The following is a 16,195-nucleotide window of genomic DNA, read 5'->3' as shown; positions in this document are numbered from 1 at the left end:
TGATATTATGTTATCCCTAATTTTCATACTTTGAGCCTCAAATTATCCTTTCTTGATGAACATTGAATAAATCTATTTACAGGATTACAAGAATGGATAATTTGAAAGAAATGCAATTAAATAACCTTTGTTCAAATTTTAGAGAAATCACGCATTGAACCATTTATTTCACATTCATTCATTGAGCATGTAAGGCTCTGGTTTTGTCGCGTCTATCTTAGGCGCATATAGCTTTCAATCTTAAAAACCTCATAGCAAGGCACGACTTTTTCTCTTTCAGGAGCTACAAACTTTCAACTGCCTGAAACAATATATGTGAGTGATGATATTGTCATCCCCTCTTCTGAAAGCTTTCGCACTTGCAGAGCTAAAAAATGCTAGTAGAAACTTTCATTTCCGGAATCTACTTGGGCGGTTCGGTCTTGTTTTCTGGGGTTCATTGATAAGAAAAACCCTTCAAGCTGCTAGGCTTGGCAGTGGAATGGGAAGAAGTTAATAATTCCAGGAATTCCTTGACCTAAAATGGGGTTGGAGAAAGAACTGATGTTTTCTGCTTACTTTTAATTTGTTAATGACACTTTGGATTGCTTTGTTTTGCTTTATGCTTGTAAGGTTTGTCAAGATTCTGTTTTAGTTTTAATAATACAATGGTGAACACTGAAAGCACAACCTTAAATTTAGATGCAAATAAGACAGGTATAGGTCAATGAATTTCAGCTGCTAATCTGAACAGGAATATAAATCATGTTAAAGTTGCCTAATGTTCTCCATTAACAAGGGATAATTACTTTCAAGGAGGTATTGTGCCAAATAGAAAAGACAAAGGATCAAAGACGATCTTGCAAATAAGCTGAGGTAAACACAACCAATGCACAGATAGAAAGACCTAATAAAGGACCTGCGGGAATCGGTTTCCGAGTGGCTGCCAATCGTATCCCTATAGTAGTAACCACATAGGCTGAGTGAGAGAGATGTGTATAAGACCCCAAATAAGATACAAGGTAAATGTATTATAAAAGAAGGAATAAATAAACATACCAAATACACAGGAGAAAAGGAAGGCAGACCCAAAACCAAGGGCATCACCAATTGCTTTTGTCTCTGTTGACTGCATAAGATAATAAGCCTGAACAATAGAAACAAATAGTGCACATAAGTACTGCATTCTTACAGTAAAATAACTTCAGCAAATGCAGGTTTCAACATATTTTCATAGTAGTATAACAATCCAATGTTGGGAACAATAACAATCTCCTAGAGTAAGACCAAAGAACAATTTAGCCCAAAATAGTTTTTAACATATTAACATTGAGACGTCACTTAGAAGAGCATACCCCTACCATATTTACATTATTAAACTAGTAATAATGGAACACAGTAACGGTAGGATCCATCTTCCCATGCATACCAGAAGTCAACTAGCAACATTGGGGCTTGGAAATGGATGATGAAAAACCAAAGTGCCCATTTCTACAAAAATAAATAATGGGAACAGTGACACAAATTACGTAATGATAACAATAGGGCCATAAAGCAAGAAACCCAAACTCGCAATCACAAATTAGCCATAATTGGAATAAAAGCCCAAGTGTTGAGTGAATCAATTGTATAATTGAATGTTGAAATGATGTTCACCAGTTTGAAACCAATAGACTTAACAAAAGAATAGCAGGAGTAAAAACAGAATGCAGAAGTGAAGAAACGGATAATATTAAACATACAGATGCCATAAGAGCAGCTCCAGTGAGGCCTCCAAAGAGCGATCCTTTACTCCCAGATTTAGTAACTGAAAGCAAGTTTGAAATGGGAATTATGTTAATTACTGGGGAATTGATGTGAAATGAAAGGGAGAAAGCAGAGTGGAGCATGAGTACAGGCAAGGAGACCGCCGGAGAAAAGAAGGGTTCCATAGGCAGCGGAAGTAAGAGGGGCAAAATCTTGAAGCTGAGATTTGCAGCAAAAAAGGGCTGTTCGAGTGGTGGAAGGGATTTTGGGTTTTCTCAAAACAAAAACCAACCAAATGTGGGCGAAGAAATGGATGTTGGTTCGGATTTGAGAGGGAAACCGCCTTAACTGCAGTAATTGTGGGCATTTGAATAACTGGCGTTGCCAACATATCTTCTTCACTGCTCTTTGAGTTCCAGTTTCACTCTAAAACAGAAGAATATACTGCCAATTTTGGGCTTGGCTTTATCCTTTCCAAAGTTTCAAATTTCAAATGGCCAAGAATATTTTGCTCTCTAGAACCTAGTTTATTAAGCTTTAATTACCGTTAAGAAAAAAACCTTCACCAATTAAATCATGCCGTGTGTTTTTATTTTATTATTTCATTTGTAAAAATTATTCTTAATTTATTTATTTTTATTAAGATTATGTTTCTACTCTCATTCATAAGAAATTTAACGGCAAATTTAGTTGGAGAATTAAATAGTACTGTAATGTAATAGAGCTGTAATAAGATAGAGTTGTAATTAGTAATTTAGTTGTTTGGTTGAATGGAATGAAATAGGGTTGTAATTGTATTCTTGTGTTTGGTTAAATTGAATAGATGTTGTAATAGCATAAGTAAAAAGACCATTGGTAGAATTTTTTAGGTAGATGATTATTATTATTAAATATAATTTAACAAAATTAATAATAAATAATTTAATAATATTTTAACATAATTATTATTAAATAAAATTTAACAAAATAATATATAATTTAATAACATCTTAAAATTATTATTAAAATATGAATTAATAAAATCATGATATATAATATTATAAAAATAATATATAACCTATTTTATTATTTTAAACGCGTATTTAATGTGCTAAATGTTCCATTATCCATTTAATTTTTCCTTGCACTCTTTTCTTCCTTTAATAATTTCTTTTTATCTTTTATATAATAAAATCAAGTTTATATAATCTTCAATTGAGTTAATTTGAAGATCCATCTACAACCATTGCTGAATCAACAGATTATCATCTTTATAAACATATTTTTATATTTTTATATAGTTAAATTAAAACACTTGTTCCTTGTCAAACAACTGTAAGAAAAGTCCCTCCAAGCTAAGGTGCTATACTGTAAACAAGCATCAAAAGAGCACATAAAATATATATTTCAAAGTTTCATCTCAAATTGGATTATCCTCCATGTTCATGCAACCAAGCATTGCAAACGACTCACATATCTACATATAGTCTACATTTTGATCAACTACAGGTTGCAAGAATACTCAGTAGCGGTACTTTGTATAGTAATCTTTTGGAGAAATTACCATACCACGACCTTTCCTTACCCCACGGTATATAGTCTCAATGATGTCTATGAACTCCTTTTTTTCCTTGAGAGCCCAATTAATTTTGTTGTTATTATCAGTGCCAATATCAATCATAATGTGCTTGTTTCTGGAAAGAAAAAACATCACTGCCGATGGATCGTAAAATTGAGCAACACAATCAAGATACTCAAGGTGTTTCCTCTTTAAAACTCCCTCCCTTCTATCTGAATTAGTTGGTGCATATCCTTGTTTTCAGTTCATAAAATTTCAAACGAGAAACCAAAATTTATTTAATAAATACAATCTATCCTTCTGATGACAAATTGGTTAACCCTGGATATCAAATATGATACATGCAGATTTTTTGGCTCTAAATTGTTGCTTCATTGGTTCCATTAATTTTTTTATATGAAACATTCTAGAAAGCCAATAATATTAAAGGTGACAGCTAACAAAAGATCATCACTTTACATTAAAAAATATCGCAGCCTTAGCAGGAGAGTAACGAGTTGGTTCATACAGTTCAAGTCCTAATGCCAAAAACCAATAGTTAAGAGCTTACCAACAAGAGTCTCCATACATTAGGACGCATATAAAGCAGAATAACACTCCAAGTTAACTCACATAATCTCTCTAAAAAGGACATGATAATCAAAACAAAAGTATGACCATATATACATATAAAGGTTGTGAAATCATTCTAGAAGCAATAATGTAGATATGGTACCTAATATGATCATTTGTCCTGAGAGCTATTTAGTGAACTTTGTAACCATAGCAGAATCTGTAGCTCTTGTGCCCATTGTAGAGTTCTGGACTATATTGGCAACATCCTCATTCTTTGAGGTTGAAGATGTTAACTTATTAACAGTTATATTACCATGAGAATTATTTGTATTTTTGACCCCTCCCTAGATGAAAAGAATGCTTTTTAGTTACTAAAATCATGAATTTTTAAAAAAGTCTAAAGTCACACTAGTACAAGACTAAATCATCTTTAAGTATTTTCATAATAGAATACATGAAAGATACTACAGTCACTCTAAACCTCACCTCTACGGATTTGTCTATGTCATCACTTGTACCAACATCATTCTATGAGAAACTTCTTTGATAACTGGGAGATCATTCTTGTGAACTTCTGGTCAATAATCATCAAGTATATCTGACCTTCTGGTTAATAATATTTTACGACGAATATTGTGACCCTTAAGCAACCTTAAAAGAGGCATAAAAGAAAATTATTATTTGTTGATAAAGCAATAAATATGGAGTAAGCAAGTGCATGAAGCAAATATTTTACTAACATGTAATCCTAGCATTTTCTTTTACACTTAAGATAATAAAAACCACCATAAATTTCCAAATCCACATAAGCAAGGTAATAAATGTTATATAACACGACAAGGGAACTTTACTGCAGAGGAAATTTTTTCAATTTGACTTCTTAATAGTGAAAGAGAGATTTTCATAAAGAAAAACAACATTGCAACCCATGTTAGCATTGATCTTCAACCAATTTACATTAAGAAAAAAAACTCCGTAACCCTTGTTATCATTTTAGCTAATTTACGTCAAGAAATCCAAGCTCAGCAATATTATCATTCATAAGCATGGGCAAACAATTTGTAACATTTTTGTTCCATAAACTTTATGGCCTCCACACGTTTAGTAACTGTCCTTTTTATTATTAGGAAAACTAAGCTAAAAGACAAGGAGTAACCCTTTTTGAACCCCTGTGATGCTTACGATTCCCCAACAATAATGCCATGATCAAATTACAACATAACCAAAATATCAAACGTTTTTAGGGAAAAATAGATAAGTATTACAATATAAGCACAAAGATGAAAGGATTATCTTCCAAAAGAAAGAGAAACTAAGTTATGCCATTAAGTAGAACTTGTGAGATCTGGCTTTAATCCCAAAAGGCGCTTTCAATCTAAGTGCAAATCGTAACAAATTAAACCTAATAAACCTAATTGAAAATTTTTGCGAAATCAAAATTTCCCCCTAAAGAGGAAAAATTCTTCCATGAGAATTTAGAATCAAAACTGAAATTCAAAAGATTAGAAGGTATTTCTCTAAATTTAATGAAAAAAGAACAATCCAGAATCAACATTGAGAATCCAGAAAAAAAATAGAGGAAGAAAAGTAATGGGAAATTAAAACGATTAGAAAGAGGTACCCTTGTACATTCTTAAGGGTTTGATTGAACTTGGAATTAAGGCTTTCTTTGTTACACTGATCTTCTTCGTCGTGGCTGTTGCTATTGTAATTCTAAAATCCTCTTCTTCTTGCTCACTCCAAATGGTTCTACATATGTATATTATTTTAGGGTTTAACTTAAAGAGAATGGTGAGGGTAAAGAGAAAGTTTAAATAAAATAGAGAAATTTCATACTCACACGATAATTTTTGAGATTTGTTTAAAAAATCTCAAATGGGAGTTTGAAGAGGCTGTGGATGGGTAGAAAAGGAAAAAAAAAATTTTATATTACTGGAGCCGTTGAATAGCCATTCATTAGAGATGTCATTGAATTGCTATTTAGTGTTTTAGAGGAATTAGGTTGTAATGGCTATTCAATGGAATAGGTTTTACAGCCAACCAAACTATTGAATAATTTTATTGTATAGAATAAGGTAGGAATGGCTAAGCAATAATTGTCTTTCTACCAAATATTAGGGTTTTGAAGGGCAAAACCCTCTTTTTTATCGAATTGATTTCATTTGTTAAATAAATGTGTTTGAGTCACTGTAATCTTCTTGTCCATCAGTATGGTCTTCAACTTTTGGAAAATCTACAACAACTGAAGTCTCAGTTTTATGTGCATTAACATTATTATGGATGGCATCCATTGACTGTTAACCCTACCCGACAAAGTAAGACTATGCTAAGAAACTTCAAATCTATAACTCAATAAACAACCTAAAATTTGATAATTGGGATAAAAAAAGAATAGATCTTTTAACTAAAAAAGGAGAAAAAATGAAAGGATTTCATGAACCTTTAATGCTTAAGGTTTTGATAATCCACAAATCTGAAAACAAAAAACTTACAAGAAAAGAGAAGAGAAAACAAAAGAAAGAGACAATCTTCACAATACTCAATTCATGGCTTCCCTTTGTTACAACCATTAAAAGAAAAAAAAACATAAAAGCAAAAACGACTCCAAAGTTGGTTACTACCAAAGCTAATTTGGATCAAAACGCCCCGTTTCACTAAAGCTTTTATATACTTGCTAAAGCTTTTGTACGCCTCATTTCACTTGGGACTACTACGCACCATTTTTACTTTAGTTTTTAACTCATAACAATTAATCCTCCCCTGCAACGATCCTTGTCCTCAATGATCAAACTGAGGAAATTTGGCTTTGATTTGCTCAAGGGATTCCCAGGTAGCATCTTTAGGAAAAGAATTGACCCGTTCCAATAAAATCTTAATAGCTGCATGATTTCCCTTCTGTACCATACGACAGTCCAAAACACGAGTTGGTTCTTTGGCCCATGCTCCACTAGCATCTACCACATGTAACACATTTTGTACAACAGCCATTCCCACAAGCTTCTTAAGCTGAGAGACATGAAATCTAAGGTGCACTCTTGAGCCAGGAGGAAGTTGCAACCTATATGCTACATTTCCTACTCAAGCCACTACTGAAAAAGGCCCAAAATACTTGGGAGACAACTTCTGATTCCATTTTCTTTTGATAAAGTGCTGCATGTAAGGTTGTGACCTCAGATAAACTAAATTACCTTTCTTAAATTACCTCTCACTCCTATGTTTATCTACTTGCTGCTTCATTCGATCTTTAGTTTTTTTCAAATGAAATTGCACTATCTTCCTAGCAGCTTCCCTTTGTTGCGAGCTTCTGTCCACCATAATTACTAGAGAGGCACCAATTAAAAAAAAGTACATGGTGTGAGGGAGGTTGGCCATAGAGTGCCTCATATGGAGTGGTATGGATGGCCGAGTGATGGGTGGAATTGTACCAGCAGTTTACCAGGGGAAGCCAATGCAGCCAATCACTAGGCCTTTCCCCTATCATATACCTAAGTTATCCTTCAAGACACCTGTTTAACACCTCTGTCTGTCCATCAGACTCAAGATGATAGGCAATTGAAAGATGCAACTTTGTCCCAACTCTCTTGAAAAGGTTTTGCTAAAAATTACTGATAAAGATTCAGTCTCTATCTGAGATTATAGATTCAAGTAGACCATGTAATTTGAAAATGTAAGCCATGTATTTTTGAGCCACTGTCATTGTTGTATAGGTGTGGGATAAGGCCAGGAAATGTCCAAATTTTGTAAGTTTATCAACCACAACCAATATCACAGACTTGCCCTTGGATTTTGGAAGATCCTCTGTAAAGTCCATGCTAACAGAAGACCAGTATGGGCAATGGTTGTAGTAACCCAGGCTTAGCTACAATTTTAGACTTGCATCTTTGGCATGTAGGAAACTCTTTGATCCAGAATTTAATATCCTTGGACATGCCTTTCCAATATAGCAGAGAAGCCATTCATTGTCTAAAAGAATATACACCAGAATGTCCTCCAATGGAACTAGCATGGAAGTGCTGAAATAGGGCCATTCTAAGTTCCTCATCATTACCCACCACAATCTTACCTTTCCTCTTCAGAAATCTCCCATCCCATGCATACTTGGGGTGTGGGGAAGATTGGTCTGAACTTCCAAACAAAATTTATGAAGCTTTAAATTAGAGAGGTAGAGTGTTTATACCTTATTTAGCAAGTCAGAAACCACAGTGACCCCTGTCATTTGCCAACCTGACCAGTGATGACATACTTGATCCTCGAGAAAGGATCAACTGTAGCATTGCTTGATCCCTCTTATAAACAACTTCATAGTCGTATCCTAACATTTTTTCAACCCACATTTGCTAAAATGGGTGATTGCTTGTTGGTCTGACAGAAACCTCAAACTTTGATGATCTGTCCGAATCTTAAAATTCCTCCCCACCAGGTATGTAACAACCCAAAAGTCAATGGTGTAAAAATGATGGTTTAAGAACCCCATTTTTGATGTTTGAGTCTGTAAATATTAAATAATATTTATGAGGTTAATTTAAAGTTTAATTAAAGTTTGGGTTCTCTAATTATGTTAATTGGATAGTTAATTAATGTATAAGTGTTTGGACCCTGGATTTAGTGGTATTAAAAAGTAAAGTATTGAGACCTCATTTCCTAAAATGAGCCTATGAATATTTTTATTTAATATTTGCGAGTTATATTATAGGTGAATTAAATTTTGGATAGGTAATTATATCAAATTAGTGATTAAATAAGGTACAGAGACTAAATTGTAAAAGTGGTAAAAGTTTGATTATTATAAAATTTTATTTATTAGAAAAGAAGTAAAGCCTAAAATGGCAATTAGTCCACTATATAATTGATGGTGGACTGCTGGCTAGCAATTATAGATTAATTGTATATAATTTCTTAAGCAATAAAAATAATAATTAAAATAAAAAGAATATATTAAGTAAAAAATGGCTTAGTGAAAAGAAAGAGAAGCTTGTTTCTTTCTTTTCTTCATCCAAGCCGAAAGTATAAGGGGGAAAAGGGTCGGCCTCAAGGGTTTTAAATTTTCAATCAAAAAATTGCTAAAGTCGACCTGAAATTCTCGAAAAAGAAAGGAAAAGACAAAGTCGTCAACGATTAGCTTGAAGTTTACGATTTGTATTTCTATAACCCGAACCTTTATAATTGTTGTATTTACAAATTGTTTTGCATGACATAAGGTAAGATGGAAATGATAAAACGAGTTGAATTGAATCGACTTGAATTAGTTGTTTGTGATAAGGACTAAATTGAATAATTCTAAAAACATGATATATTATTATAATTATGCAATTGAATTCAATTGTAATAAGTTATATTGTCACATATGTGAATTGAAGATTGGTTGATAAAATTATGGTGTGAAATTGAGAAATTGATTATTATAAATTGAGATGAAAATAGATATTAAAGCTTGATGATTCAAGGAATGTGAAATGGTAGTGTAATGCTACATATTAGTACTTTTGTTGATTGGTTAAAAGAAGATATGAAGAAGTGGAAATTTACACGTTAAATTTGCATATCATCCATCACTTTTAATTCAAGCATTTAAATCTAATATGTTATGTTTTAATATTTGGATTATTGAAATACCATTAAGTTATACTTAGTGCGTGGTTTTATTTTTTGTACGTAGGTTAGGTATTTTACAATTCGATCATCGACTCAACATCCATTGACAATCCCGAACACAAGTGTTGGTGATGGGTTCATTGTGGTATTGGTGTGTACCTAGGATGTCTAATGGTTATAATGAACATTGAGTATTTTGTTGGCATTTTGGAAATTATGTATATAAATGTATATATATTTGTGTGTGTGTGTGATTGAATTGGTCATGATAATGTATTCTGTGAAGTAGTTGAATTGAATGGTTGATAGCTCAAATGATGATTAGGTAATGTTCCATGGAATAGATGTGTAAAAGCGATACATATGCCTATGCTATGCTTGAAATGATTTGGTAGATTTAGTGCATAAAGTATTAAGTTGAATTGGAATCAATTTGAAAAATGTCTTGAAAGGAATTTTGGAGTGTTATGCATATAATGTTTTAGATGATTTTTGATTGATTATGTTGAGGTGCCTTATAAAGTATATTGATATGCTCTTGGTTGATTTTTTAGGTTTATCACTATAGTTATGGTTACCATTTGGGTTGTAGGTGATTTGAGCATGAAATGGATAATTTAAATATTGGTATTTACCATTTTGAACTTAAGTATAGATATTTTGGCATTTGGTAGCGATACTTGACCATATGAATAGTTTAAAACAAACAAAATACCAAAATAATATCGATATTTATATGAGTATTCGTACTTTTCATAAAAATATTGATACCAAGAAATAAATATTGATACCATTATTTTACAAAACAAACAAAATTATGATTTGGTATCGATATTGAACAAGGTATCGATATGATATCAATACCAAGCTATTAAATATCGATACTATTACATCCAGCCCAACGGAGCCCTATTTTTCGAATACTATTTATAGAAGTAAGGCATATAGAGTAAGTTTAGAGTAGGAAGATATTAAATTCGACTAAGTATAAGAATTCTTTGAGTGAGCCTTAGGGCGAAGTCTGCATTAGAAGAGTATATGCCACCCCAGCTGTTAGACAAAACGTTATGCCCTTAGTGCTAAGACCTTATTTTGAAATAATCATATGCTTTATTATAATTTTATTTATCCTGGTTAAACAATCTGGTTAAAAGAACGAGAATTTGGTTAGTATAGGACTAAGTTTCTGTAACCTGTCAAACCCGTATTTATGAAGAGAGAAAACTGCTTAATAAAAAAACGAGGGGTTTGGAGGGAAATCAGACTTATCCACTAAGTTTTTCCTTCCATTTATATTTGTATAAATCAAGCATTGGCTTCCTGAGCAAGTTTTATGCTTTGTTTGGCAACCACATTTTCTTTTCAAGCTTTCTCCGCAAATTTTCTCTTGGAAAACTCTAGACTTAAGAATTGCTTGAAAACTTGGGTTCAATGTACTCAGCCAACTCCACCGTCGTTTGGTACCTGGTAAATATCGATAAAACTCAAGTTACTTTCATGGCTATTTATGGGGCCCTAGGGTTTTATGCTTTAGGGTCAATTTGAGGTGTAAGGAGGAAACTTCCAAATTTTGGGTTTCCTGTTAATGTTCATATTTAATTTATTTAATTTTTCTAGTAAAATGATCTGATAAGTTAACTCTTTATATTCTAGCTCAAGAAACTCCTAAAAACTCTCATGATAAGGACAAGATTCATGTTGTCTAATCTTGCTGCATATTCCAGTGGGTTCCTTCTTGCTTCCATGTTTGTTTGTATTATGTTTTCGTTTATGTTGATTGAGGTAAGCACTCTTATCTCATGAGATGTTGTGTTTGTGTATGAGTAATAAAGGTTCATGGTTATAAGTATAAGTCAGTTGTCTGTGTAAATGGAGTAATGGCCTTTCTTCGTGCTTAAGCCATTACCCATTGTTTCTAGATGAACAATATGAACTGATCTATGAAAATGAAATCATGGCGATGCCTTCAATGAAATGAGAATTGAATTAGCAAATCGTGATACATGAAAACGAATCATGTAGCCTCTGGTAAGGCACGTGTTAATGCAAACTAGATTGGCAAATCATGATGAAACAGATGAAATGAATGCTAAGGCTTGATCATGGACTTGGGTATAACTAGCACGAAGGAGAATGTTTGCATTGTTGCATGGGTGTAATGTATGCACCAATGGAATAGTGTCTATAGTAAAATCTGTTGTGAATAGTATTCACCAACGGGCGAACTGTATGGCTTGCTGAGTTGGAAAAATTTATTGGTATTATATATAGCTATTGATGTGTTTGCTCTAGAACTCAATAAGTTATTTGAACTTATTTAGTTACATTTTCTTCTTAGGAGCACTAACGAAGTAAAGGACTTCTTAAAGACTACGCCACAGGACATCTATTTTGTGAAATTTCTAAGTATTTTATATCATGCACGGCACAGGGGTGGTGTCAAGATGGTGTCATTCAAAGACTAAATTTCGTATTTTAAAGCTTCTCTTTTGAAATTGTTATTTTAATGAAACCTCACTGAAGTGATTATGTTTTCTTGCAAAGTAACAAATTATATATGTTGAATGATTAATGTCAGTGTAATTATATGCATATGTATAGGATGCTGTAGTCAAATATGGGTGATGTCAAAACTGGTTTTAAGAGCTTCCAGTGGGCCTCTTTGTTTTTCATTTTCCTTGGAAATGTATAACCTTAATTATCTTTAATTTCTTAAAGGATTTACAAACCACATTTGTTTGAATTGTATTTTTATGAATACCACACCTGTTCAAGTTTTAAAGGAAAATATTTTAAGTTAGTGATGCACCAATCCTGGGTTCTCCTTAAGGATTGAGTTTGGGGTGTTACAAGTACCAACACTAAAATTTTTAATTTTTACAAATCAATCCTATTTCATGTCTGGATTTCACAATTAGGTCCATATAGATTGCAAAAATAATTATCACCATATTTACAAGTAATATGGTGATAATTAGTTGAGATCTTTTATTAATATATTGCATGTATTTGATTTGTATTTTTTTGTACATCCTATTACTTAGGTTCGACGACTAGACTGGGTAAGGGGTGTTAGAAGGTAATTATGTCTTTTCCTTACTGCCAGTAACACATCCAACATTTTTTTCATAGATCAATAGTGCTTGATGCCTTACCCCCAACCCCTTGCTGAAAAAAGCTATTGGTTTGCCTTTTTGCTGAAGTACAGCTCTTACCCCAAAACCTGAGGCATCTATATCCACATAAAATTCTAGTTGGAAATCAGGTAGAGTGAGCATAGGTGCTGAACATAGGGCCTCTTTAAAATGTTGGAAGGTAGTGGTAGCTTGATCATCCCACTTCCAAGGATTCTTCTTAAGGAGGTTGGTGAGAGGTCGAGCCAAAAGACCAGATTTCTTGATAAAATGCTTGGAATAGCCAGTGATACCTAAAAAAAACTCCGTAACTCATTGACACAAGTAGGTACAGGCCAATTTGCTACACAATCCATCCTTCTCTTGTCCATAACCACAGTCCCTCTAGCTATCACATGGTCCAAGTATTCTACTTGCTCAGTGCCAAAGAAGCACTTGCTTAGTTTGACAAATAGCTAGTGATGTCTTAGTATCTGAAAAACCACTCCGACGTGTTCAATGTGTTCACTCCAATTTGTTAAAAACTCCAATATATCATAAAAAACCAGGACTGTCTTTCTCATAAGAGGCTTAAAAATGGCCTTCATGAGTGCTTGGAAACTTGAAGAGCGTTAGTGATCCCAAAAGGCATCACCAAAAACTCATAGTGCCCTTCATGATTCTTGAAAGCAATTTTATGGATATCAGCTTCATGAATTCTTATTTGGTGATATCCTGACTTGAGGCCTAGCTTGGAAAAGACTCGTGCATGATTCAATTCACCCAGTAACTCATCAATGATGGGGATAGGGAAGCTATCCTTAATGGCTATCTGGTTGAGTTGTCTGCGAACCACTCAGAGCCTCTAGCTACCATATTTCTTTTTCACCATCACTATTGGGGAAGAAAATGAACTTGTACTATCTATAATAATTCTCATGTGTAGCATCTCTTGGTTGATCTTCTCTATCTTAGCCTTCTGAAAAATGGGATACCTATAAGGCCTGATTTTAATCACCACATTTTCATCCTAGAAAGGGATTTTATGATCTTATAGTGTTGGTGGTGGCAAGCCTGTAGGAGTACCAAATAAGTCAGAAAATTATTCCAAAAGCTTCTGCAGACCCATGTGTAGTTATGGAAGAGTTGTAAGTAATGAAAGTTGAGCAGTGAAGGCCATAAGCATTATGTAGTGACATAATAACTGGTTAGCAGTGGCAAAATTCCAAGTAATTGAACCTAATGAAAAAAACCCCTGTATTCCAAGGACCATATTACATCACTTTAGAGGTAGGAACATGATATTTGTTACAAACTTAAAGCCTTGAGTTTCCCACTAAACATTCTTGTAGGTACCCTTGGTCATTAAGCCTCTACCATCTGCTAGTGTAACCTTGAGTTGCTCTTGATGCCATATATGAAAGGATAGCTTACTCACCAACTTGGGGTCCATAAAATTATGGGTACTGCCCGAGTCTACCAACACGATGGCCTTGATTGTTCCTATTAGTGCTTCAAGCCTCATGGTGTGAGGGCCTTGGGACCCTTTAATAACATGTAAGGATACCACAGGTTCTTGAGGCTGGTTATTAATGGGAAGGTCCTCAAATTATTCAGAACACTCTTGGAAGTCATCCTTTTCTCCATTAGAATGGTCGTTTAATAGTTCTTGGTAGAGCTGCCCCTTAACTCATTTGTGGCCTACATGATAATTGGCACCACACCAGAAGCATAAGCCCTTGTGTTTCCTTTCGTTCATCAAAGTTGGGCTGATTCCTTTAGAAGGCCCTCTAGAAGCATTACAACCATTAGAAGAGCCAGTAGTGAAAATGTTATCTACCCCATGTTGAGGTAAAGAAACTGGCCTACTTGGAGTAGCAATTGGTGTTGTTGATGATCCAAATCGAGTCGTGGAGTTTGAGCCAGCAATGAACCCCTTCTTTGGGGAAGTATTCAAAATGCTCTCGACCTATCTAGCTAGATCGAAAGCTTCAACCAAAGTTTGTGGTCTAAATAACTGCAGATACTGGCTAATCTCTTGTCTTAAATTACTAGTAAAAATGCTTAAAGCATAAGACTTAAGCAAATTCAACTAATTCAGAAGGCTTACAAAAAAGTCATGGAAGTGTTCCACTAAGCCTTGTTGCTTAAGAGTCACCAACTTAGTCATGGGGTCTACAAACACACTCAAACAAAATCTCTCCTTATAATTATGAAACTTTCCATTAAGTCATTTACCATTCCATTCCTTTTCTTTCTCATTTCATTTGCAGAGTACAAAGTATAAACATAAAAGTCAACCATATGTGTTCTTGTCATCCACAATATCAACCGGTGAATTGTAACATTCAATTCAAAACTCAAATATATAATAAATCCATCAAAATCATGAAACAAGACACCTTACCAAGATTTTTAATTCGATGAACGTCTTATGGATAGGAGTACATCGACAATCCAACCAAAACACACTAGATGCTCATAAGATCCAATCCATCCAAACACACCAATGCTCGTAAGAGCTAATCCCTCTTAAGCACACCAATGCTCATAAGAGCTAATCCTTCCGAAACACATCAGTGCTCGTAAGAGCTAGTCCAACTGAAACACACCAAAACATAGAGTATAACACGAGAGTTTGCAACAAATGCTAAACCTCGGTTTACTCGGGAAACATATACACATAAGTCCATAACCATCTCCACTCCAATCCCCCATAACACACCATATCTTGTCTGAACTCTATCCCGCATTCAAACTGATCCAAACATCAAATTCAATAACATTTCACAAATAACCTTTCATTACAAATAATTGAATATATCTATTATACCATGTTATACTATTCAACAATTCATATAGAATTTAAATTTTTAAACCGTGCGAACTTACATGGACTGAATTGTTGTAGTTGCAGAAGTTTAAGGACTATTCCATAATTTTTCATTTTCCACAAATATCTACAAGATCTTGACCTAAAATATAAAATTTCTCAATTGTCACTTACATTTTACATTCAAATCCATTTTACAATTAATACCTTTTATTTTTCAAATTTACCTAATTACCCTAAATTTTTACAATTTTTACAATTTAGTCCCTTAACCCAAAAATTATCAAATTAACCATTTTCTCAAATAAAAGTTTTAGCCAAATATCTTGGGCCCTTATACAGTCCCTAATGAACATTAAATTCACTATCAAGCCCTAAAATTTTGACATTTTCTCAATTTATTCCTAAAATCAAAATTTAACAAAAATCACTTTACAAAATCATCAAACAACACAATCAAAGTTTCAAATACATGGTATTCATAAAAAACATTCAAAATGAATTAATGGAAACTTCTAAAATTTTTAACAGATTCAAAAACGAAGGTATGAGCTAGCTTGACCTAGTTGCAACAAAATCAAAACATAAAAATTACAAGAAACAGACTCGAAATGAACTTACATGCAAGAGAAAATATTGGCCGAACGAAGAAAATAAAATGAAGAAGAAAACTTGTTTCATCTAATTTGATTAATTAATTTCTTTTATTTACAAATTTACCATTAATACTAATTTCTTTCAATTTTTTTCTTTAAAATTAGCTCCATTACACCACTATCTAAAATAAGGACTAATTTCCTTATTGGTCCTCCCAAATTA

The 16,195-nt window shown here is 33.4% G+C and overlaps 1 protein-coding gene across 1 annotated transcript; it reads right to left on the bottom strand.

The window, feature by feature from the left end:
• Positions 1-651: 651 nt before the first annotated feature.
• Positions 652-2,239, bottom strand: LOC105788128 (protein FATTY ACID EXPORT 4, chloroplastic). Its single transcript, XM_052627167.1, is given in 5 exon segments — positions 652-937; positions 1,039-1,126; positions 1,722-1,786; positions 1,875-2,004; positions 2,006-2,239. Coding segments are annotated over 5 exon segments (504 nt in total). The 5' UTR covers positions 2,117-2,239; the 3' UTR covers positions 652-827.
• Positions 2,240-16,195: the final 13,956 nt, after the last annotated feature.

The sequence above is a fragment of the Gossypium raimondii genome, chromosome 2, assembly GCF_025698545.1.
Source record: "Gossypium raimondii isolate GPD5lz chromosome 2, ASM2569854v1, whole genome shotgun sequence".
Classification (NCBI taxonomy): domain Eukaryota; kingdom Viridiplantae; phylum Streptophyta; class Magnoliopsida; order Malvales; family Malvaceae; genus Gossypium; species Gossypium raimondii.
Note: the sequence above shows the minus strand (reverse complement) of the source record. Positions and strands in the feature narration are given on the sequence as shown.